General features: G+C 53.0%; 6 protein-coding genes across 6 annotated transcripts; 2 read left to right on the top strand and 4 right to left on the bottom strand.

Moving 5' to 3' along the window:
- Window positions 1-3068: 3068 nt before the first annotated feature.
- RHO25_008069 (uncharacterized protein) lies at window positions 3069-3451 on the top strand (the record flags this gene model as incomplete). Its single annotated transcript, XM_023600217.1, has 2 exons — window positions 3069-3189; window positions 3249-3451. The coding sequence occupies 2 exons, from the start codon at window positions 3069-3071 to the stop codon at window positions 3449-3451; spliced, it is 324 nt and encodes a 107-aa protein (XP_023449295.1).
- A 1259-nt stretch (window positions 3452-4710) lies between these two features.
- RHO25_008070 (uncharacterized protein) lies at window positions 4711-7020 on the bottom strand (the record flags this gene model as incomplete). Its single annotated transcript, XM_023600218.1, has 2 exons — window positions 4711-5729; window positions 5781-7020. 2 exons carry the CDS (start codon window positions 7018-7020, stop codon window positions 4711-4713), a joined length of 2259 nt encoding a protein of 752 aa, XP_023449294.1.
- Window positions 7021-8126: 1106 nt separating this feature from the next.
- Window positions 8127-8827, bottom strand: RHO25_008071 (uncharacterized protein; the record flags this gene model as incomplete). The annotated part of the gene is made up of 2 exons (XM_023600219.1): window positions 8127-8479; window positions 8533-8827. 2 exons carry the CDS (start codon window positions 8825-8827, stop codon window positions 8127-8129), a joined length of 648 nt encoding a protein of 215 aa, XP_023449297.1.
- A 1282-nt stretch (window positions 8828-10109) lies between these two features.
- On the bottom strand, window positions 10110-14642 carry RHO25_008072 (uncharacterized protein; the record flags this gene model as incomplete). The annotated part of the gene is made up of 1 exon (XM_023600220.2): window positions 10110-14642. One exon carries the CDS (start codon window positions 14640-14642, stop codon window positions 10110-10112), a length of 4533 nt encoding a protein of 1510 aa, XP_023449296.1.
- A 3938-nt stretch (window positions 14643-18580) lies between these two features.
- RHO25_008073 (uncharacterized protein) lies at window positions 18581-21403 on the top strand (the record flags this gene model as incomplete). The annotated part of the gene is made up of 1 exon (XM_023600221.1): window positions 18581-21403. One exon carries the CDS (start codon window positions 18581-18583, stop codon window positions 21401-21403), a length of 2823 nt encoding a protein of 940 aa, XP_023449010.1.
- Window positions 21404-24122: 2719 nt separating this feature from the next.
- On the bottom strand, window positions 24123-24752 carry RHO25_008074 (uncharacterized protein; the record flags this gene model as incomplete). The annotated part of the gene is made up of 1 exon (XM_023600223.2): window positions 24123-24752. One exon carries the CDS (start codon window positions 24750-24752, stop codon window positions 24123-24125), a length of 630 nt encoding a protein of 209 aa, XP_023448978.1.
- Window positions 24753-25594: the final 842 nt, after the last annotated feature.

Below are 25594 nucleotides of genomic sequence, written 5' to 3' on the forward strand. Positions count from 1 at the left end.
AGGAAGCCAGTGGAGTCTTTCGTTGCGTTCTTTGAGACGAACAGCAGAGCAAGAAGATCGTGCCATCTTCGACACGTAACGAGATGCCGCATGTGATCCGTTGCGTTGATGATGACCTACCGTAAGACCCAAAGCCAAAAGCAAGCAGAGCCTACGTGACTTACCCCTGCCAGCCTAATGCAGCTACTCGTGGACATCCACTAGCTCCCGCACAAGCGACCAAGTGCCGGTCATGCACCATCCGCTGCACTTGCTTCAGTGACCCTGGAGAGAAGATAGTGACCTTACTCTGTGCAACTTGTGCATCCCTATTCCTTGTTTGCTTCAGGTCCGATCCTCGTTGCACTTCATTCCTGCGGAATATCAACCATTCCTAGTGCCAACAGCTCGATGCACTCGAGCACCCGCGAATCACGAAGAGCATGGGAAAGAAAGCGGCTGGATGGAGACATAAACAATGGGCGCGGGAATCCGAAGGAAACACAACAGGTAAGGTGGAGATGAGGAGGCCATACACTCGAGCAATTGCGCTGCCGAATGGTGGAGGGCAAGTTTGTGACGATGCAACAGCCTGCACAACAACTGCTGTATCATTCACCAGTAGCCTTGACGGCCATTTATTCTACCCGACACCAGTGCACTCATCGGCAGCGGCGAACAAGAAGGGCACTTCCGAACCCAAGGCTTTCCAGCGATCAACGCGCTTTATAGCATGGCAATCTGTTGTTGATCTCAGGGCTGCGATCGTGTCCTCTCCGTCTTCGCTCTATAGATTCGATCCATTTCCAGCCCTGGACACTTTCATGCCTTTGCTGAGAAGACGTATGTCGTCCTATTGCTCCAGCAGGATAACTGCTGCAAGTAGGAAGCCTGGGATGGTCAGAGGACGACGATTCTACCAGAGAGCTCAATGCTGATGCGTATCAACACGGCTGTGAAAATTGAGATTACATTTCCTTCATGCACTACTATGAGTTCGATCCCACTTTTGTACTGCATAGTCAGACCTACAGCTACTCCTGATGACTTTCAATATGATGTTCATAGGCAGCTCGACAGTGCCCTTTCCTCCTACGCCTCCACGCGCTGAGACATAGATGTCTCTGCCTGATACATTGATTCAAATGCGGGAACTAATTGGGACATCTGCTTCTCGCTTCCTTCTCTGTGTATCTAAGCCACTCGCGAGCGAGCTGAGAGTTTGGCGTCCCAAACGTTTGATCAAGTCTGGCAAGTCCAATTCAGCAAAGCGCTGCTTCACGATGTGCGTCTCTTGCATCTTCGACCTAGTCTTTCTTCCGTGTCCATGACCACAATGCCTTCTTGTTGCATTCTTTCGTCCTCGCGTTCTACCATGATCCCGACTTCAATTTCCACGAAGCTCGACGCAGCATGATTGCAATGGGATGAGCTCCGATTTGCTGATCATGCAACAACACCTGCTCCATCGTTGACGGGTTCCCCTGAGTCTCTTTGTTTCCAGAGCTCTACAGTGTCCTCATCGTTCTTTCCCGCTCTTGCTCGTGCCTTCTCGCTGCCCGTGCCCGACCGAGCGCAAATGCAGTGCTGGTCTCAACTCCTCAGGGGTGAGTGACGGAGCTGAAGCTGACTGTGTGTGTACAATGTTCTTCATGTCAGATCTCGGTCTCACGGGTGGAATTCGTCTTTGGCGTGCCGTTTCTCGAAAGGTGGCTTGTCTCGCTTGACGGGTCTCGATGTGGCGTCGATCAATGTCCGGCGTGGTGCGGTGAAGGTGTTGCAGCGCGACTCGTGGGTAAGCGGCACCGTCTGTTGGAACCAATTGGACGATTGCAATCGCTTTTTCAATGGACGTTCGTGGGTGTGGTGCGGACTTTATTGTCTAGGAGCCCAGAGCTCAAGGTCTGGAGTAAACTTGTCAGCGCGTGCAAAGCTAGAAAGGGGCTGCCCCATGGAGCTCTGAGGACAAATGGGCTTGTTGCAATATCTTCTCTGTATTCTGTGTGAGCTGACAGACTTGTGACGGTCAGAACGTCCCCGAAGGCTTTGTGTTTGACGTGACTTTGGGTGGCCCTAGCAAAGTCCAGCTCGCGAGTTGCAGCTGGCGGCGCGCACAGTGACAAGAAGACTTCTTTCTGACAAATGGGCTATTGGAAGGCTGTTGCTATCATCTCGCTGACGCTTTCAGTGCATCAAGTGTTGGTCACAAGAATCCGCAGTTCACGATCAAGGCGCCGAAAGCCCAGAATGACCACATTTGACACAACGCGATCGCACATTTTAGGTGCACGGTATCTACAACACTCTCTGACGGTCATTGATCACACATAACGCACATGCGAAGTTGTGCGAGGTGTGTAGAGGTATCAGTGGTCATCAAACGTGCTGGCGACGCCCAAAGTCCGAACAGGTCGAGGGTCAAGTTCACCAACGAACTTCGAAATCCGAACCGCGCTAGCAAGCTGGTTTCCAGGACGTTCTACGCGCTCTCATTGGCTCAGACGACCATTGATCTAAACAAGCGCCGGCCGCCGATGGCTCGACTACTTAAGAACCCTTTTCCCCCTCTTTTCTGAACTTTTCTCTCCATCACTTGTGAACACCGCTAATTTGGCGGTTATTAACAGGTTCGAGAACAGGTCGAGCGGATGATGGTTCTCCTGACGCTCCCTGACACAACGCTCTTCGGGGCAACGTGGCTCTGCCCAATGAGGTCTACCTCCCTGAGGTTTACCTCGCCGGGTGGGAATTTTTGGAACACACTGCAAATTGCAAACTTTTTCATCACTCAGTCGCCATTGCCATGGCCGCTGCGCGGAGAAGAAGAATTAATAGTTGCCTGACTGCCTTGACTGCCTCAATTGCCATTGCCTTGCCCCAGCGTTTGAGATCGATGCGCAGCCGATCTGTAGTGCGTTTGCTGTGAGAATCCCTGTCGCCCCTAAGCGAGTGTGTCGTTAGTTGAAGCAATTCGCAGCAGAACTTCGTCCACTGCACGCACATCACGACAGACTGCTGCACACACACCACCACCACTCCGCCCCTCTCGCCATCACCAAGCCCACAGAGCCCAGAAAGCCGACGACAAGATGGCACAGCCATCGACAGAAGAGAACGCGGTCTGGCGCCGCTTTATCAGCGAGCAGCCGTGCATGCGCGGTGCTTTGCTGCACCGCAGTGGCTGGATGGTCTTCGGCGTTCTCGGCCCCAGTAAGTGCAATCGAGCCATTGAAGATCAAGATGACATGGAGCTGATCAAATCATCACAGGCGAACACTATGGCGAAGCCATCACCTTCTCGCGCGTCTTCTTCTTGAGCGCCGACGGCAACACCCTCGCCAGTGGGCCTAGCCCACTGAGCGTCCCTATGGAGGACGTCCTCGCCTCCTGGCTCTCGCCAGAGGACCTCCTTTGGGCGTTCTCGCACGCCCCGTTCGAGGCGGAACTCGCCGTCAACTGGTTCTGGCTCTGAGCCAGAGAGCTCCGCCCCGCCGCCGCACCACCACCACCACCTCCACCACCACATTCCCTCTGGCCTCCGCCAGAAAGACCACCACAAGGCTTACGGGTTCGCTGCCCAAGAAGAAGGCACCTTTGACGACCGCTGGAAGCAAAACCAGTTGAAAAAAGCATATTCACAACACCGTGGAAGCAAAACCACGTAAAAAAAGCCCTGGACACAAAAGTGGAAGCAAACCACTATAAAAAATAACCCTCACGACCATGCTCGCACTTTGGCGTAAGTGTAGAGGGCTCAGTACCTGTACATCAAGTCAGGGAAGCGAAGACGAGCATGAACCGCCTTTCTCAAGACGTACGCGCGTTGCGGAGGACCGAAGGCTCAAGATGGTGGACAACAGATGCGCGGGTGCAATGCGGAATGATGTTCTGTTTGGAGGTGAGCCTGCAACCACACAATATCTGTTGACAATCGATTCCGCTGACCTCCTCTGCTTCTTTATCGCGCTGCCCGCGCCGAGGCATTGCAGGTAACCGCATTGACGTTGGTGCCCAGTCTGACGAAGTGGAAAGATGCAAGGTTGGAAGAAAGGGAATGGACACATCTGAATAAACTTTGTCATTCTCATCATGTTGAGGTTGCGGAATGCCCTTCAGGCTCCATCGACGGTCAAACAGGACAGATCGATGCATTCGAGAGATAGATCAATGCTGATGTCGGGCTCCATCACAGACTGTCAATTTTGAGCCCGAAGTCATCTTTCTCACTTCTCATCGATCCAATCTCGCGCGCATAGCATCAAATGAAGGCACTCGGCCCAGATACCGTGGTCATGAGGATTTAAATCGTCCATTGGAGCAATTGATCCGTTGACCAGTACTGCAACTGCAAGTTGGCAGTGAACCCAAGTCCCAAGAAAATCTCCACATCAGGAAGTCCCACTTTGAGTTTCCAACTCCACATCCCGATATCCCGCAACTCATGCCGATGGTCCTGATGCTGTGCCAGTAACTGTCTTGCAGGCATGGACCCAACGTCACAGCGATCTTAGAAGCAAAGAAATTGACTTCGAGCAGTTTTCTTTTCTCAAACAGTACAAACTTCAAAACTTTTGACACACAATCGCTACTCGAACCAATCTGCCCGTATCCATGCCTCTGCATAGCAAAAAGCTCTACACTCCGCCGCCTTCAGTGGTATTGAAGTATGAATCACCACTAGGTCCTGTAGCAGCGTGTGCTGAGCAAACTTCCCAAACCGACCCTGCCTCCTTACGTCCATGCGTCTTTCTGCTCGAACCAGATCACCCTACCCGAGGCCTTTGGCCGCAGTCCCCCATGATACTGGCTCACGCCTGAGATGAACACCGCAGCCGCGTCGTCCTCTACCCAGAAGGTGTGCTTTGTGATCGCGGCGAGCAAACCTTCCGACTGCTTAGTCGGCGACCTCAACGCCTTTCGACCTTTGCATACCGCCAGCGGGATGACTGGAACGTGAGCATCATTGCCAGCGAAGAAGTTCGTGCGTGCGAGCTCAAGTTGACGATCTGTCCATGACATGACGGAGTGTGTCGGGCGCTGGCAGTTGTACGGTCCGCTCCCCGATTGAAAGGGACCAAGGGCTCCACCAGGCCGAGACGTTGGGTCAGCAATGATGTAGACCTCTTTGTCCTTCTTCCACTCTTCGAATGCTTTTTCTGTGACATTACTGAGCAGATCATGGCAGCTTGAGAAGCAATCACCCATGATCTTTTGAGCCAGCCAGAGTGGCACCTCGTTGATGTCTCTGATGTCTTCCAGCATCGCCAGGAGAGTTGACGAGGTCTGTGCGCGCAGCTTCCCGTCAATAAACTGAAGAATTCGCCCAAGGGCCGATGCGACGAGCACATCAGGAGCGTATGCCACATGGGGCACCGCTGGAAGTGGTGTGCTCATGGTCGTCGAAACCATGCCGTTGATCACGCTTTGCAGATTGATGTATATTTCCAAGGTATTGATGGTGAGCGAGCTGCGAATGTACTCCATGGCGGCGATCTTGGTGACATATCTTCCGTGATTGAGGTTGCGTGTCTGTCTTGGAAGCTGCGCAATCTGCTGGAGTCTACGTCCATGGATGTTCAGACCTAAACGCTCTGCTTCGTTCAAGGTGCAGGTGAAAGCATCCATTCGGTTCGACATAGGTGGTTGGAAGACGGTTGTCGGTGCCACAGCACCAGTCTGCGTCTGGAACACAAGAGGCTCGTAAGGTCTAAAGACCTTGATGTCAAAGCCTCTGAAGAGTGTCATGAACGCTATCAATCTAGTCAGCAAGTCTCTTTTGGTGGTGACTCTCAATCACTTACAGATTCTGCTGTGCTTCTCCAGCTGACGGTTCAGATAATGTCCAACCATTGCATCCACGAGCGAACGTTCTTCCGCAGCGCTGGGTGCTCTACTCCTGACGCCCGGGAAGTTGGAGATATGACGATCATACAAACGTTGCATGAATTTGTGCAGCAGAATGTAGTCACCTCCTTCGCACGGTGTACCACCCAACATCTTCCTCACACTGATGTCCACTGGCGGAACGCATCCACCAATCTCATTTGTATCCCAAACCCAGCGCAATTCAGGAGTGTCTGAAGCCCAAAGTCGTAGCAGATATATGGCGCTGCTACAGATCTGGTATTTTATGTCCAAAGGACGAGCTGTCAGGAGGGTCCAGGATGGGTTTCGCGCATAGATCCGGAAGTCATGCCAGGTCGTGCCCACCAAACATAAACAAAGCGTGTCTGCGTCTTCTCTTGAGATAGTGGTCTGCATTCTGTTGGATTTTGTGGACATGTGGATCATTTCCATCCCCATCCAGTACTGAGCAGGGTTTGATGGTGCCATCTTGCCGCCGAGGCCAATATAGTAGCGCGTGAAGTCTGAAAGAGCCACACGATACTCGTCGCAGAACACAACTTGATGTGCCCGGCAGAATCGAGTACCTGGAGCTTGCTGCAGGTCGTTGGGGACGGGGCCAAGGCATTCCTGACAAACATCTCCGCCGTACTTTGAGTCTGAGGCGATCTTACTCAGAAAGAGCTTGTATCCATTCTCCCTGCGCACTCGTTCCTTGGGTTTCTCGACTTGGTTGGCGAAGGGAGTGCCAAAAAGAAGCCATTCCCTAAGGCGCGAAATGTCGGCGATTCTCTCGTCGGCGACAAATTGTGCCGAGAATGGCTGACCCTGTACCATCCATTGCGGATCGGTCGAGTTGACTTCCTTATGTAGCCGGTTGTACATAAATCGATTGAGATGGGCGAAGGCGCTTGCAGGAGTGGGTCGTATTTTCGTTTCAAGTCTCGTCAAGTCAATCCCCATCGTGTCTGCGAGTAGCCGGGATAGAGGAGCACTGTTAAGGATCGTACTTCTCAACTCTTGGATGGCTTTCTCGAAGTTGAATGCGGTACATGATACCCGATGCTCTTTAAAGGTCAAGTTGAACGCCACCCATGCGTTCACTCGATCTTTTTGAAGCGGCAGTCGGTCGATAATGAGATCGCATACCTCGGTGGGTAGATTCGTGATGGGCGGCGGCGGTGATGACGGAGGCATCGTCGCGACGTTGCGACTGAGAGTCGAGTTGCAATGTGGTAGGCAAGAGCGTTGAAGAATGTTGGCGAACTTGAAGCTTCTGGCAAGCCCCTACTCGCACTAGCGCCTTTTGGATGCAAAGGACTGGTCACAAAGGTGAACGTCCCACCCGATCGGCAGACGCAGCGATTAGGGATCGGTCAAAAGTAATTTGACGGTGGGAGAATCCATACGATCGATATTTGTGCTGTGTAAGAAACTGTACCGGGGGGGCGACTGGTCTTACTACGGCTTCTACAACACATCGTCCCAACAGCTCCGTAGCAGCCACATACACGTACAACTATATTTTCACAAGATTCTGTAGATCGAACAGTGGCAAATACTTGTCATTTTCGCACGCGTTGAGACCACTGGGTGTCCATATGCGGAAATGACGACAATACATCAACACAGCGAACAGAAATGGCGCTCGCCAAGACCAAACCATCAACAAGCTCACAGGACCGTTGCGTCTCGAATCCGAGAGGCTTTGACCAAGAGTGGCAAGCAAAGTGTGTGAAAGACAGAGAATGGAAGTAGACGCTCCCCTTGACTTACCAGAAATTCCTCTAACACAGAAAGCTCGCAAATATCTCTTGCACCGGGTCCGGGAAACATCCAACAAGAGTGGCTAGAATAGTACTTAGAACTCTGACAACGGAAGCAATGGTTTCTGATTCACTTATGCGGCTAGCCAAAATTACCGTTAATATGGAAACCTCAAAGCGTAGCAGAAAGGGCAATTCATTCAGACCTTGACCAATAGTGGCAAGCAGCATATTTCCGGCTCGGAGAATACACACAAATGTTGTGGTTCACTCGTATCACTAGCCTGTAGCGCGAGGATCCCGCAGAACTTTTCTGCTCTGGATTCAGAAGGTGTGGGCGAAGAGTGGCAGGCAAATTGTGTTCAGCCTGGAGAGTGGAAGTAAAGCCCTTATTCACTTACTCATTTAGCAAGCCGATAAGACCGGCAAAATATATGAAGCTCAGAAAGTGACAGCAGAGCTGTTTCATTCAGACACGAACAAAGAGTGGCAGGTAGAATGCGCAACACTCAGAGAGTCGATGCAAAAGTATCTCATTCACTCTTCCCGCTTCCCAATGATGCCGAGGCCGCGCAGCGTACCCATGGCAGCTTGCATAGTGTTGGCCTGGTGGAAATTCTCTGGCCAATAGAAGCCCATGTGTCTCATCACCACCTTCGTCACTGCTTCACTCTCCAAGTCGAGTTCGACTGCTGCAATAATGGCCTCAATCGAGGTGGCCTTAGCTTTTCTGCCGTCCCATGATGCCCAGAATTCCATTGCGGCCATGCTTCCTGGACGCACGCCAGGGACTTGCAGGAAAGGGGTCAATTCGATGGCGTCGCATTGGTATGTCTGGTACGAGTTCATGTTCATTCCAAATTCGTACCAGATCTTGTACTCGTCTTCCACTTTGTTAGTTGATGTGATGAGGTGAAGCGCGCCGGGCGCTGAATTTACATACCGTGAGGGAAACCTTGCCTTGCCCATCCTTTCCTCAATATGGCAGACAAAACCCCGTCACCTGTTCGCGCGATGCAGATGTTGCTTATAGGCATTGGCTCGCCTGGTGCCACATCGGGCAGAGTGTACTTGACAGTGACGGCCATTCTCAGCAACTCTGGGTTGCGGAATTGGAATCGCACGCCGTTGTCGAATGCGATGGTGCCAGTGTGGATGTCGACGTTCTGGACTTGTGCGTGATGTGTATCGTCGAGCAATGGCGCAGGCCACACTCCGTTTCCGTTGGTGAGAGCCATTTGTGGTGTCAGGCGATTCGATGGTAGTGAAGGAAGGCAGACGCGCGAGTGAAGACGGGTCGAGTGCGTGGTGAAAGTGTGGTGGTGGTGTCCTGTCACTCAATCGAATTCTGCTACCCGTCAAGTCAGTGCTCGAGGCGGACGGGCAATTGGGATGCAGCGCAAAAGAAGTGCTCGGAATTCGGTCCCTGCAGCGCTGCACTTCGACAAACGCTGTTGACGCAAGTCCTGCAGCATTGCTCATTCTAGCTGCTTTTCTAGCCATCAGATATATGCATTGAATGGAGTGCTGTCTGAATACGCTATCGCGCGCGCTCTTTCTCTTGTACTCAGCCTTTGAACGGTGGCATTTCGAGCATTTCGAAGTCATGCCAGGAGCAAGCCCATATCGAAATCACACCCGACTCATGTACTTAAGTTGTGGTTGATTGGGGGTAAAGAAGGGCGATCTGAAGTTACATTCGACCTTCTGCTTCTGCTTCAGCTGCGCACATCAAGGTGCCCGTTGGTATCAACTCTTTGTATGATTCAAATGCAGGCGAGCCAGTGAAGGCAAGAGTGGATAGCGTCTCGGTCGCTACGGCCATCGTCCCACTTCAAGCAAACACCTGATGGAAGCAGAGCGTCACATCAAGCAGTCCTTCGCCTTGTATGTGCTGCGCCGGACTCGATCCCCATCTTTCGTGGACAGCGCCAGTGCCTCTATGCCTTTACGCCGACGGTCTCCACGTAGGCAACAATGAGTATCTGCTCTGCTCCGGCATCTTCTACAAGCTTTCCATCCCCGTGAACGCTTCCACCGCTGGACAACTGCTGGCGCGCGAGTAGCCCATGTTTCCGCCAGTGGCGTTGCCTTCGAATGTCATGCAGTCTATGAGCCCAAACCATCCATCCATTGTTCCAAACTCCTCCTGCATTCCTTCGATCGATCGCATTCGTGGTCGGCGGTCGCGGTTGACTTCTGCAGGGGCACGAAGATGTGAAGATGGGTAGTTCGAGCATGTTCGTACGTTTTCCGAAGGGTGCTGCGACGATGCTGCGAACGGGGTCATGTGAAGCTTGACAGGTCCAGTCAGAACGGATCTTCGGCTAGCGCTGCAGTTCGTCACTTTAGCTTTACTGCACATCCCAAAACTCAGTCAGCTCAGCTATTCCTGTACCGCGTATTCAAAACCTTGCGACTGTCGTTGAACAATTCGGTATGTCTCGTTCGTTGCAGCAGCAGAGTGTTTCAGAATTGTCTGAGAATACAACGCATGCGTTCCTCTATCTGCTAGGGGATCTATTCATTACGGTTTTCGTCTATCTCGTCGATCATATCATTCTTATGCTCCCTCAACATTTCCTCCGCCGGACCCTGCTCCAAGATCTTGCCCTTCCCAAGCACAATGCAATAGTCCGCGTTCCTCACAGCCTCCAAGCGATGGGCAATTGTAATCACAGTAGACTCCTTCATCTCTTCATGCATGACCTGTTGAATCTGCATCGCAGTGTCGCGGTCGATCGATGCAGTAGCCTCATCGAGAATGATGATAGCGCTACGTCGAAGCACAGCCCTGGCCAAACCGACCAGTTGACGCTGACCTTGGCTGAGGTTCTTGCCGCCAGCTTCGATATTCGTGTCGAGGTTCCAACCTTGCTTGGCGCAGACGCGATCCAGGACGAGTCCGCATTCTTCGTCGGTATGCTGGTTGACAGGGTCGAGGTTCATACGCATCGTCCCAGGGAATAGAACAGGATCCTGCGCCAGGAACGTGATCCGCGTACGAAGTAGCTGCTTATCGACTTCAGCAAGGTCGATCTCATCGATGGAAATTCGACCAACTTCGGGTAGGATGGTAGCAAGCAGAGAAAGCGCCAGAGTACTCTTGCCCGATCCTGTGCGTCCAATGATTGCAGTTTTAGACCCTCCTTTGACGGTAAATGATATGCTTGCCAAAGCTGGGTCCAGATGCGGCGCATATTTGATGAGCACGTCCTTGAAGACGATATCGCCTTTGAACGATGGCCACCAGGCTGGCGGGCTGATAGAACCCTTCGGTTCCTGCTCCAGGTGCAGCAGCTCGACGACTCGCTCGACAGACACGAATTCCATCTGAAGTTGGCCGTATTGTCGGCAGAGCCCGTTCGTAGTCATGACGAACCGCTGCGCAGACAATAGAGCAAATGCAGTAAGGCCCGGGGACAGATCCGTTGCGAGCGCAAGAACAAAGAGCATGAATGTTGCTAAGGAAGTCAATATGTCGTATCTGTACATGAGCCAGGCTTGCGTAGACCAGTAGAAATGGTCCATCTTCTGGAATGTGTCGACAACCAGAATGACGCGATTTTGGAATCGTGTCTGTGCAGCAAACGCGCGAACAGTGGCCAGGCCGTTCAGAAGCTCTCCGAAGTTCGACATGAGCGGGGTCAACGACACCATCTCGAGGCGACGCAGATTTTGCGAGGTGGGGATGAAGCGCCGGTAGATGAGCACGAAGAGGACTGCCAAGATCAAAGTGAAGACGAGGAAGGCCGGCGTTATCGATGCGATGACCACCACGGAAGAGATCCAGCTGATGAGCATCCAGGAGATGGCAGAGAACTGCACACTGATCCCGCCATCGATCACACCGATATCAGAAGTCATTCGGTTCATCAGTCGCCCGACTGGCGTTGTGTCGTAAAAGCGGAAAGTAGCATAAGCGACCTTCTGCATGACATCGCGGAACATGTTCTTGGCCGCAACGTAAACGATCACCATGAGCGACGCTTGAGAAGCAACGTACGATAGTGACTGACCAATTGCAAGTAGTGCAAAGCCAATCAGCCAGGGCTTGATGTTGGTCTCCGGAGGCGGCAGGCCGTCGAAAACACCAGAAGTATGGTATCCGACGTCTGCCCTGTACACGAACATTTCCGCCTTAGCTTGAGTGCCGTATGCTTCAGCCCATGACTTTATGAACCATGTTTCTAGCAGTGCAAAGCAGCGATAGGTGGCGAGAATGCAGATAGTTAGTGCCCACAGCCAGAGATTCCCAGCCTTGATGTACTCCCAATAGACAGAAGCTTTGACGCCGCCATGCTCCCGATGCTCATCTTCGATGAACTTTTCAGGGATGGCGGCTTCGGTGGCCTTTCTCGCTCGCTCTTGTTCCTCTGTCAAATCGCCTTGCTCCTCGTACGTGGCAGGCTGTGTGAACTCGGCTGCATCGTGATCCATTACTGATGCTTTTCCATGCTCAATTTTCAGGAGCTGATCTGCAATGCCGAGAACGAGATCTGTGCGGTGTGTGACAAGCACGATTGTGCGTCCCTTAACCAGCGGTCCATTGAAGCACTGCCGTACGATCGATTCCGCCGTCTGCTGATCCAGTGCTGCGAGTGGATCGTCCAGCAGCAAGATCTTGGTTTTGCTGTAGATCGCTCTGGCAAGTGCGACTCTAGCCCTTTGCCCTCCAGACAGACCTATACCGTTTTCTCCAATCACCGACAAATCTCCAGCCTTGAACTCTGCGAGGTCAGGAGTCAGAGCACAAGCGTCAAGCACAGCTCGGTACCGGTCATCTTCATATGGTGCGGAGAAAAGAATGTTATCTCGTATACTCATGCTTTGTAGCCACGGAGTCTGAGCGCAGTATCCGATGGGCTCTGGTGGACGGATAAGCTGACCTTCGTGCAGGTCTAGCTCGCCTAGGAGTGCTTGTAGAAGAGCTGTCTTGCCAGAAGCTACCTCTCCAAAGACGACTGTCATGCCTTCGGGAAATGAAATGTTGATCGCTTTGAGCACTGCTTCAGTAGCACCCGGCCACGCAAAGGACGCATGATCCAACGCCAGCTGATCTCCAATTAGTGCTTCTGTTGCCATCTCCTGCAAGTCTGGCTCTGCCATGAAATCCTCAATACGCTGCACTGCAACCCAGGCATTGATAAGTGCAACGATCAGGCCAGGAAGATCGCGCAGCTGGCTGGTCATCATGCTGAAGAGCTGGATGGAGGGAAACGCGATATCCACTGTCAGAGGCTTGCCCGCAATGACCGTATACGTGAAGAAGGCGACAACGGGTACCAGATCGTATGACAGGGTGTTCACAAAGCTGATGAGCACATTCCAAGCATTGGCAGTGACGCGCAACATGAGCTCCTTATGTCGTGCAGTCAAAGCCTGGTCAAGCCAAGTGTCTTGCCATCCGTACCATCGCAAGTGCCTGATGGCCTCGACGAATTGAGACACAATCTGCAGTTTCGCGTCTGTCGCAAAACGGCGTTTCTTTTCATAATGCACCAAGATACGAGCAAGGAGGGCGTTCATGACTTGTGCCAGAATTACCAGACCAACGGCCATCATTGATGCCCAGCCCAAATAATTGACCACAAGGGTGACAGAAAGAATGATCGCCACGGGCTTTCGAAGAAGCATGTCGAATTCCCAGAATCGTTGAGCCACTTCGTAGACATCATTGCGCATGAGATTAAGGATCCTGCCCATTGATGCAGGCTCCTTCACTGGCGGCGGCGCCTTCTTCTTCTGAAGCAGACTGCGAAGCGGCTTCATGAGATTGTCCCACCACCTTCCTCTGGGCTTTGGCGTTATCTCATCATTTGCATGCCCGTTCCTTGTGCCATTTTGCAGCGATTCCTTCTTCTCCTCCGGTTTGAATGCCATCTTTCTTCCCAGCGTCTTCTCATATAGCATAGTGATCATTTCGCCACGCGACCTTTCGTAGCATCTCCGGCCGTACCACAAACGCAAAACATCGAATTGCGCAGAAAGCAATCTAGCCACCAAGGATAAGCCGGCGTATGTCAACGCCACTCGCTTCGGACGTTCTGGATGTTGCATTGAGCTCAGGATCAATTGCAGGAAGAACGGGTTCGCATAGTCCAGAGACTGATCGACAAAGCCAAGGACAGAAACAATAATGAGGTCTATGCCGTTCGCAGTCAGTAGGCGGCGGATGACCGTGCCTTGCAGAAGCCTGAAGCTCTCGTGCAGACGGGCGTGCTGAAACTCGTAAGGCAGACTCCACACATCTTCTTGTTCCATTTGGCGTTTGCCGCCGACATCTAGCATGGGTGCTAGCCATCTCACCGTCGCGAATAGCCAGATGTTGAGCTTCTCTTCCGCGCTGCGCAGAGTTGACGTCGGCGATGTAAATGGCTGGCTGATGTCCTTCGATGGAAGAAGCGGATCTCGGAATGGCATAAGTACGAGGACCACGAATGCGAGGGCGTTAACTGCGACTCCAGAGGCCAGGAATGGTGCGCGATCGTTTGTTCTCAGGGCGTTCTCAAGCAAGATCGATTCCGAGATGAGGTTGGTTGTCAGTATCGTGAAGACCGCGAAAGGTACTGCTCGAGGCCGGAACACACAGATTTGAAGAACTGCGATCACCCATGGCAGAGCTTGAAGTGCAGCAAGCGGAGCGTTGCTGTTGTCGAATCGTGATCCGCTACGCAGCAGCACCGCCACTGCATCCGCTAGATGGACGGCCAGGCCAGCGACACTCAGGCTCAAAAGCGTAGTTGAGGCCCAAGTCCATTGCCGTCCCTTTACGAATTCTGTCTCTATCTCCGGCGCAGCACTTTCTTCGACAAATGGACTCAGCCATCTTGGTCGCTGGAAACCGTAGGACGTGAAGACCAGCTTCAGAATCTGTCCAAGCAGTATCACGGCCGCGACAATAACAGGCACGGCCGCTACAACCGGTATGAAACATTGCTCAAATCTCGCATCTTCCACGCTCCAGACATTCTTGAAGCAGATGCCATTATTGTAATGCCCGAAGGCCCTTGCCTGAGATGTCGCCACATTGGCCAGAACTTGCTGAGACATGGCGGTCACTGTCTGCGTCGAGCATGTCCAGTATTCAGATTCTCTAGTGTATCATGATGGAAGTTGTGGGGCCACGCTGTTGCCTGATGTGGTATGAAAAGTAAGTTGCACGAAGGAAGCGTTCGTAGGATTCGAGATGCAGTCTTCACCGCGTGTTTCGCGCGTCGGCAGACCCACATTGGTCGGCCCGAGGACTGCCAAGAGTGCCTGAGTTTGGTGATGAAGATTAAGTCGTCTATGTGCGATCATTATGGGAGACTTCAGCGATTTGGAAGTAAGTGGAGCTCGTTGCCAAATCACGGGTTGTCAATTGAAGAGGTCGATGCGATCGAATTTCGGTCAAATTTCGAGCTGTCAATGCCACGCAGCAGCCCCGTTCACAATAGATAGCTCGATCGAATCGAATGTTTGCCCTCAATTAGACGAGGATCCTCGCTGTGAGAACCACACGAAGAGCGTTTACTGCGATGCCAATGGGGTCTCCAATGGCCCAGTCTCTGTTTCTCATCGTACTCATTCCGCGCAAGATGCCGCCGTCCATGAACAAGTCTGCAGAGCACCTGCTAGCAGTGCAATCGGTCCTGAACGTTCAAAAGTGAAGCTGTACGTGTCGACGTTTGTGACCATCACGTCCCTTAGTAGGTGCAGGCTTGGCATCAAGCTGTTTACTTCGGCCGCACTTTGCTTGCTCCCCTGACTTCGACAACGACACGCACACAAGAGCTGTAAGTGACAACCCTATCGCAACAACGACATACCTGCTAACGTGCTTCTCAGCACGCTTTACGCACACGACGCTTTTGTAAGTCCATCCCCATCCGCGAGCTCCAAACTCGATTTTTCAGAGCGGCGACAGTCTCGCGGAGGCCCAGCCGACGTGAGCACTGTTCAAACCACTGTTTCTGCTTGCTTAGCGACTTTAGTGCCGCTTCAGTGGTAGATCGAACAATGAGAGCTCATGACAGTCAATCAGAGAACTAATTTGCACTTGTCAGCAGTAACCCACCACCACCACCTCCACCGCCGCCGAACGAGTAAGTAATTTCAGTTATTCGCATTGCTCAGGAGAAAGAGGAGGATCAAGCCAGCAGATGTCGCGAGGCCGTGACAACGAACATGACCTGGACCTGGAGGCGCTAGCAAGAACTGCGACCTCCCCGGAGCTGGACCTTGACGGACTCAAAAGGTTTTCGACTTGACTGCGCCGCCTGCGCCATCGCGTGCGATGACCTCTGTCAAGCTGTTGATCCCTCGCGGTGGAGTCATTCGTCGACCTCACTGCCTTCTCTGAAATTGCGAGCACCAAGGTCGGCACCGGAGCTCCAGGTGGTGCAGTCTGCATTCCAGTCAACCACTCGAAGCAAAGTCTTACCTTGCTGCCTTCTCTGCGGTGGCAATTGTGCAGAGGCAAGGAACCTCCAACCTCTGTCCACATATGGCCCGAATGACATTTCGAGCACCTGGAGATAGGTCGAAAAAGTGCTACCGCCGAAGTCCAGGACACTGGAAACCCTCCGTTGAATGGTCCATCTGGATGCCAACGCGTACTGAGATGGTCCCGATCGACAGATAGCGAAGCGGAGAGACACCAACCCAGCCTGGCACAGCTAAACAGGCTTGCAAAGCCCCGTTTGCACTCTCGCCGCCTGTATGACAGTCATCAATGGCATCAATTAGGCCCCTGGGTCGGGTTCGAATTTTCCTGCTGACTGGAGCGACACTCTGCTGGCTTCTGGGTGCTGAGATCCTTCTTCTGCTTGACTCTCGTTGCTCTGCGATTTGGTAACATGCCGCGCCCACCAATGCTGACCAATATGACAGTGTGTGTAATCACACAACATGAAGTCCTCTGCGCCGGCTGCGGCACCATGCTGGCCTCGAGGCCTGGCGCCACCGGCGCTTGTCAGTACCGGGGAGGAAACTCCGTCGAACACGAGCGCTGGGGCGCCGAACATTGCCCTTCGGGGCGCGCCCACCGGTCGCGGCGGTCCCCGAACCGCATTTTGTCGTGGGTGTGGCGCCCCCACTGCGCGCCGCCGCCACCACCGCCGACCCCGCCTCCGCCACCACCGCCGACGCCGACCGGGCCTCGCAACCGGGGTGCCCAGTGGCACTGGCACCCCGCCGTCCGCTGGCACCCTGCCGTCAGGCAGCTGTGGGAGAGACAGTAGTATGTATCCTCGTTTCACTTGAGACTTAATCACTGTAGCACTTCCATCCTTCGAGCAAGCAAGCATCTCCACATTCCACAGACCATGAGAGGCAACGGATCGAGGATCGAGCCTTTGGAGAAAGAGACAGCCACACGGAGACAGCACCGTCGATCGAGTATCTCCCCGGTCCGAGGCCATGCAGAGGCAATGATGGAAGACCTGAAGAACCAGTTGAAGAATCAGACTCCTCGAGCAGATCATATTCGTTGAATGTTTCTAAATGCAGAAGACTTGCAGCGGCAATGGATAAAAAATTTGCTTCGTCAAGCAAAGACGGACGTTTCTGGAGACAGGCATCAGCTACTGGGCAGCTCCAATCGAGGAAGTGCACTCGGTGCCATCGATCGTGCAACCAGTCCCGTGGCCAGAACTCCAATGCCTGCAGAGAGCCATCTCGATGAAGGACATCTCCGGAAGCCAGACGAGCTTCGATCACACCAGACTTTTTCCACTGCTGAACCGTGGCTCCTGGCTTCGAGCCGATAGCAGGTCACTCAAGGGTACAAGAGCAATCCAATGCCTGGTTTCCATGCAATAGAGACGCCTGTTCTGAGCCTGGACCACATTAATGTACCAGCATCTGACTGCTTCATCGCTCGACCCATCCACTCTCTCCGGAGTCATCGTCTGTCCAAGCGGTCCCTCAATGGGCCAGTCGGAATTTCGGGAAGGCATTGATGGCAGTGCAAGTAAGGCAAAGCTACCACTGTCTCTTACTGCTGGCCCTCAGCGCCTTCTGACTGCCAAAAGCCAACAACTGGGAGCAAGGCATGCCACGAAGCAATACTGGCTCCTCGGAAGCAGCCTCAACTCCAGCACATAGTCGGTTCGCCATGCTATGATCCGACACTGGTTCCACTCCTAGGTGCTTGTCACAGCCAATGACCTGCAGCAAGCCATGGTCGCGAGTCACAATCGGAATCTGGAAGCACAGCCAGCCGTCACATTGATTCAGACCCGGCTAGATGTCTCTCGTCGATCTCTCGAGCTCTGCATGCGTCTCTGAGCCAACTTGGAAAGAGAAGTCATGGCGATGGTCGGCAGTAGTTGGGAGACAGCCTTGTACTTGAGGGAGAGGAAGCCAGCCTGCCTCGATCTTCCTTGCTGCACTCATACTCCTCGACGCTCTGCTATTTCATCGATTGACGTCGTGGCTCCATGACACCAACACGAATCTTTACAGCTACGTCCGGATGTCGCGAATCCCTGGCATGTCGTATGCTTCTTCTCTATCGGCAAATGTTCTCGGCAGACCACAGGTCGTCTCAGCAGGCGACGAAGCTACGATGAAGCACCGCAGAGCTTCCAGAGGGCACTGGAAGAGCGTATTGTTCTTCTCGAAAGATGTCGTCTTCAGGTCTCGAAATCCAGACGTCCCAGATCCCGGAAAAGGCTCACAGCCAGCTCGACGTCTCAACGACCAGCGTATCATCGCCCCTCCTCTCTGCCCTCTCCTGGACTGGACTGGACTGGACAAAGCCAAAGTACTGCCGATGGATCATTGATGGACTTCGGTTCTGGTCGGAGATGCTTGCTTGCTCGAATCCTCCTTCCCACTCTACGCGAGAAAACACGCTAGCTGCCTTGGCACGAAGCTTAAATCGCGTGACACGTCTTCCATTCACTTGCCCCGCTTTGAAAGTTCAACCGACTGACTTGACATGTTCTGCAGAGTACTTACCCTTCCCCTCCTTCACCAACACTTGCACTTCCATCTCCCTCGCCATGTCGTCGCGCCCGAGCCTCTTCTCCGCCCAGCCGGACGCACAGCGCGCGCACTTCAGCGATCTCGACGACAGCGGCGATGAGCGGAAGAAGAAGCGAATCAAGAAAGCTCCCGCCTCCACCGCACCTCCACCGCCGAAATCCGCTCGCCGCAAGACAGCATCGCTCGTAGGGAAGCGAAGATTGCAGTCCACCCGCCGCCCGCGCCAGCTCTTCGATGAGACCGACGACGAAGACGAGAGGCCTGAGGACCTGCTGCCCGACTATCTCAAAAAGCGGCGCAACGACATGGCCATCCAGCACAAAGACGGCGGCGACATGGGGCTGCGATTGCCTCCGAAACACGACGAAACTGACACTGCTCCAGATGAGCGTCTCGAGGCCAAACCGAGCCTGCCGGGCGTCACGCCTCCCCAGCCATTCGAAAAAATCAGGCTCGGCAAACAGACACACATCCCCGCCTCGATCGCCCAATATTTAAAACCATACCAGATCGACGGAGTGAAGTGGCTTTACAAAAAATTCGAAAATCAAGAAGGCGCGCTTCTCGGCGACGATATGGGTCTCGGAAAGACCATACAGGTCATTTCCTTTCTCACAGCCGCCTTCGGCAAAACCGGAGACGAACGAGACAGCAAGAGGATGAGAAAATTCAGAAAAAAATCCCCGGGTGGGTGGTACCCACGCGTGCTCATTGTGTGCCCGGGCACACTCATTGAAAACTGGAAGGCAGAGTTCGACCGCTGGGGCTACTGGCTCATCTACACATACCACGGCAACGAGAAGGAAGCCGCCCTGGCAGCAGCAGAAGCCGGAATGCTGGAGATAATGATCACAACATACGACACGTACAAGCGGGATGAAAGCGCCATCAACTGCGTGCCCTGGGACTGTGTGATCGCAGACGAGTGCCACACCATCAAAGAGCGCACATCACAAAACACCAAAGCGATGAGCAACATCAACGCCCTCTGCCGTATTGGACTGAGCGGCACCGCAATACAAAACAAGTACGAAGAGCTGTGGACACTTCTCAATTGGGCAAATCCTGGCTGCGTCAGCTCAGTCGGAAACTGGAAGAGCACGATATGCGTACCACTGAAGATGGGCCAAAGCCACGATGCGACCCTATCGCAACTCGCCAAAGCTCGACGCATAGCAACACAGCTCTCGCAAAACCTCCTTCCCAACTTCTTTAAGCGCCGCACCAAGGCCTTGATCGCACACCAGCTGCCCAAAAAGAGCGACCGCGTTGTATTCTGCCCTCTCACCGAAACACAAGTCACTGCCTACCAGAACTTCACCGACTCCGAGCTTGTGCATGCCATTCGAGACGCCTCTGAACCATGCTTTTGTGGCTCGGGCAAGAAGCAAGGCTGGTGCTGCAGAAGATATATCGAAGGCTTCGGCGAGTGGCAACACCATGTCTTCCCAGCGCTTGTCACATTACAGAAGCTTGCGAACCACGTTGCATTGATGGTACCAAAGGCCGAGTCTGATGCTGAGCGACTCGAAAAGGACTTGGAGAAGCTTAAGATTGCACTCCCGGACAGTTGGGAGGAATGGTACAGTAACAGAGAAAATCTGGCGTACCTGGCAAAGCCCGAGTTCTGCGGAAAGTGGAACGTCCTGAAGAAGTTGATGAAGTTATGGTACGAGAACGGCGACAAGGTTCTCATCTTCTCTCATTCGGTCAGACTGCTTCGAATGCTGGATCTCTTACTGAAGTTCAAGACCGACTACAACCTCTGCTTCTTGAACGGCAGCATGTCCTACGCAGAACGACAAAAGGCAGTAGATGATTTCAACTCCGACCCAAGCCAATTCGCATTCCTCATCTCAACCAAGGCTGGAGGCGTCGGACTGAATATCACGAGCGCGAACAAGGTCGTTGTCGTTGACCCGAACTGGAACCCTGCGTACGACCTTCAAGCCCAAGACAGAGCATACCGTATCGGTCAGACCCGCGATGTCGAAGTCTTCCGCCTTGTCTCCGCCGGCACCGTAGAGGAGATTGTATACGCACGCCAGATCTACAAGCAGCAACAAGCCGCCATCGGGTACAATGCTTCCATCGAGCGCCGCTACTTCAAGGGCGTCCAAGACCAGAAAGACCAGAAAGGCGAGATCTTCGGCCTAGCAAACCTCTTCGCCCCAAATCAGACTAATGTTGTGCTCCGAGACATCGTCAACAAGACAAACATCGCCGAAAGCAGAGCAGGCGTCGAAGTCGCTGGGCTAGACCTTGAAGTCAGCCAAGAAGATGAAGGAGACGAACTCAACCCAGACCAAGAAGACGCCGCGATCCACGCCCTCGCTGCCGAAATCATTGACGAACCAGGCCGAAAGCGCAAACTTGCGCAAGAGACGGCGAAGAAGCGTGACCCCGTACAAGCGATTCTGGCTTCGGCTGGCGTTGCGTATACCCATGAGAACGCGGAGGTTATTGGCACGAGTAAGATCGAGACGAAGCTGTCGAGCAGAGCACAGAAAGGCGCGGATGACCCAGACTACATCAACGAATTCGCTTTCGCTCGCTCTCAGCATTCACAGACCACGGTGCCGGCGGATAGGGATATGAGAAATGACAGAGTTTACGAGGAAAACGGAGATGGCGAGGTGGACACAAGTGAGGAGGTCAAAGTGAAGTATCGGTTCCAGCCGCCGGAGGAAGTGAGACGGCGTCAGTTTTGCAGCATGGCCGCTCAGTTCGGGTACGATGACGTCGCGGAGTTTGCGCTGGTGGTGGAGGGGTGGACGCAGCAGCAGAGACGGGACTGCCTGGAGACTTTCTACAGGCAGAGGAAAAGTTTAGTTGTTTAGTGTTTTTTGAGCGAGCATGTGATACCCCTCAGTTGAAACCCTCAGTTGGGTGAATGAATGAATGATTGTGACGTCAAATTGTGCTCTTCTCTTCTCTTTCTCTTGCGGAATAGCGCCTTGAAAGCTCCTAGGTGTGGAAATAGACGCGGAGTCGTGGGTTGCTGTCGAATGGAGACATTGAGAAGCATACCTCAGTTGAACAAGTGAATAAACAGCCACGACGTTATGTAGTGCACCTTAACTAGCTTTCTCTGAAATCGAAGAACTTTTGAAAGGCAACGAGGGTAGAGATGGGTGTGAAATTGGTAATTCAGCATCGGCGGAGAGGTACATGAATCTTGGACATAGTGGTTTGGAGCACTGCCGATTTCCTGTGTCGCTCTGCTGGACTGTTAGGGTCGAAACCAATCAGCGTGGACATGAAAAGAAATTCATGATTGTTGATTGATTGAGACGTGTGAGAAAGTCCTCGACTTAGCACTTGGGTTATGGCTGTCTTTTTTTTGTTGCTCTGATGGGGGAGAGCCTGCAGAGCCAACGGGCGTCAACGGGGGCGAGAACTTGATATGCTGGGTGAGAAGAGATGTTTGGGTCAGTTCTGTCTTAGTCGTTTGCGGCATGGCTATCCAACGAGGTTCTCCGTTTGAAGGTAACTATGAGAGGCAACATGGGTGGAGACGAAGCAGGTTCCGCTTAAGGAAAATGAATAGAGTGAGGCTGGATTGTGTTGTTTCCACTGCTCATTGCATGAGCTTTCGGGTATTTTGCTCTGCTGAATTCGTGATATGAAAGGCAATCTGGGTAAATACGGGCGAGTTTTGACTTCCTAGGACCAGCTGGAAGCACATGAGGAGGTCCAAAATGGTGTTGTGCTGTGAAGCTTGTCCGACGGCTCTCTCCGCCAAAATTGCGGCCAGAAAGGCATCAAGAGTGCAGATGAGGAGCGACTCTCCAAGCACAGTGCCTGGAGCGAACGAAAATCAACGATCGATGTCAAGACCAGAGTGCAGTTTCACAGAAAGCATCTGCGACGTCTCACAAGGTTCCTCCCGCTCCAACGGCCCGCTCGCCATCATTCCCGGCCAGCCGCCAGCCGCAGCCAAATCTCCGAGTGGACTCCACTCCTCCCTTTCCCAAACAGCAACGAAAGCAGCACCAAGACCCTCTTCCAGACAATTCATTCGCTGCTCCTCGTCCCAAGCAAACGCGAAGCCGGCTTGGACAATCTCTTCTATGCGTCTTGTCACGCCCCAACAGTGGATTTCATGCAAGCTTCCATCTATTCTAGCGCCTCACCTGCTCCGGTTTGTGCTTTCTTTAACGCGCATCGTCCCTATTCGTATCAAGTCTGCGGCCAACGGGAATGCTTCCTCGAGCGCCACCGTGTGACTGCCTTTGCAAAAGAGTTGCAGCGGACTTGCGTGTGTCTCCTTCCTATTCGAAGGAAGCGCTACTTACTCCCAGCTGTTCCAGACCATTCTGCTGCTGCTGTCGCTGATCATTCAAGTTCTCTATTGTCGTTTTGTGTGTGAAGGCTTGCATTCCTGTCGGTTCTGCACTGCTCAATTCTCCCTTCTCTGTTCTGCTTGATCGTTTCTACTACTGCCGTTTACTACTGTCGTTACAGGCTCATACATCTTTGGTCTCTGCTTCTCCATTGGTCAAGACACCGTTCTTCACGAAACAAATATTGCAGTTCTGAGTGTTATACATCAAGCCACCGAGTTTCAAGAGAATACAATAAGCGAGGTCCCATCAAGATCGAATCCTTTTTCGCACATTCCAGAGATTCTGCATACCGCCATCTGAGTCCCACCAAAGAGAACTGCAAAATATTGTGTTGTCGCCAAAACACACCAGGCCAGCAACGGACGTACACAGAGACGACGAAAGCGACACATACAAGCAGAGCGTAACGAAATAGCTCCCTACGAACAAGACTCTCCAAGGCCATTTTCCGCAGGGCGCCGCCCAAGCCTCAGCCCGCGATCAACAACAAACTGCGCACAACGACTCCGCATTTCAGAGACCAGATATGGCCGTCCCCCGGGATCCCGCATTCTGGAAACGCTTCTCCGTAGCCGTACACCAAGATGAAGAAGCACAAGCCGTGGCATCAGCACAAGATCCCGCTTCCAAGCAACAAGCACAGTAAGCCAGCACCCTCCCTTCACATATCAGCACATCGATACTGACCTAAGGCAGATCCACCTGGCTCGCTCGTCAACAACGCAAATCCTCACGACGAACATGGTTCTGCTATGGGTTTTGGCTAATATTTGCAATATTCGTGGCGGCGATAGTGATGGTGGTGATTTGGCTGCTGAAGAGGAAACAAGAAGAGGACGTGGATTGAATTATTTTCGCTCAATTCTTTTGGATAGTCTACAGTGAATGCCTATGTTACATCCTGCATGCAGTCTCATATTGCATGTTCGGTAGTGCGATGGCCTGTCTCCCTTGAGGTCAATCGCTCTGGAAGTCTCTCTGATATCGTGCCCTCACGTTGTGGCACGAGATGACTGAGCCGCAGAGGCGGTCTCGTCAGGACTTCGTATGCGCCACCAGAATGCGCCCAAGCGAAGACCTGGCGCGGTCTCAATGTGCGGATCTCAGGCAGCTGTAATGCTCCTCATGCTCGCTCCTCTCCTCCAGCTCCGCCGACGCCGCTGCAGGCTGCTCTTCTCCTTCAGATTTCCGCCAACTCCTCTGTAGCCACCTAATATCTCGGCCTCGATGGCTCCGGCGATGGACTCCTCGTAACAGACCTCTCATCCCTACCCCTCTCCCTCAACCACTTCTTCGTCGCCAACTCCAGCTCCCTCTCCAACTCCGGACTCGGCTCCTTCCGATGAATGAAATTGCAAAACCCCCCTCTCACACACCCCTCTCCCGAATTGAGCCTACAACAAGCCTCCCTAAAATCCGTCACAGGACTCAATTCGCAATAAATCGGCCTCGCCGCATACCACCGACTATTCAACGCATCGCAAGCCTTCTGCGCCGAATCCTCATACTTGAACCGCGCATACACATTCCCGATCAAATGATCATTATTGTTATCGCAGACTACCACCTCTTCGATTTCGCCGTATTTGCACATCTCGCACCAGAAATCTTCGTAGAAGGCATCGAAGTGGTTTTGGAGTTGCTGCGGGTTCATGCGCGATTTGTTGTCGTAGGCGGGGTTTTGGTAGAGGTTGGGGAGGAGGATCGTTTGCGAGTAGCTGGGTTTGACGTGTTTGCGCGAGCAGCGGTCGCCGTGGCGGCAGGCGCCGATTTTGTAGTAGAAACTGCAGTTGACTTTGTCTTGTTCTGTGCCGAAGATGGAGGCGAGATAGTTCGCCATGATGGGCGATGGCGGAGACGATCGCGATGTGTTTCTCGATTTGTGAAGCGTGTGTCAAGGGCGTGTTCCTGAGCGCGGAGGTGGTGATGGTGATGGCGCGGTCGTTGTCGCGCAGAGTCGGCGAGCTCAAGGTCGCGAAATCGATGGCCCCGAGTCGGTTAGTCAGCCGACTGTTCGCCTCAGGCCAGAACCTTCCACGGCACAATCGCACACTCCGACAAGATACTCCAAGCTCATGGTGAATTTGTGGCTGCACGAAGCCTAGTGTATCATGCACGGCAGAAAATCAAGCTGAATGGGTAGCCTACAGCCTTACACACTTCGTAGTAGACTCCAAGTATCATCTTCAAACGAAAGATATTATCTATTCGATTCTGCTGTCAATCCTCAGACTCTTCCAGTCCTCGAGGTCTCTGTTTCCTTACACTTGCTCATATTCCATGATGAAAACAAGAACAGAGAAACAACGAACGCCAACGCTAATGCCAATAATCATCTCACCAAAGTCCCGTGAAGGCCTGTTCCGAGCTTCGTAAATATGCAGCACTGTCGTCTCGGGCTGCCGGAATGCCGTGTCTTGGACATTGTGAGCCAAGAAGATCTCGTCAGATGGCCCAGCGGTGGACTGAACGGCCAATGGACCTGAAGCATCTCGTTCGCGGGAATTTCTCACGCGCTAGAAAGGCTTCCTCAAGCTTGAAGGCCTCTTGACTCAGGCACTTGCCAGCCGCGCCAATCCATGGGCCCATTGGACGTATCAACGGCTCCTCCTCGATCTGCCTCTAGATCTGCTGCCTCTCGGTCTGCCTCGCGGGCTCCCTCGAATTCCGCGATGACCACGT

Source organism: Cercospora beticola, chromosome 5, assembly GCF_033473495.1.
Source record: "Cercospora beticola chromosome 5, complete sequence".
Classification (NCBI taxonomy): domain Eukaryota; kingdom Fungi; phylum Ascomycota; class Dothideomycetes; order Mycosphaerellales; family Mycosphaerellaceae; genus Cercospora; species Cercospora beticola.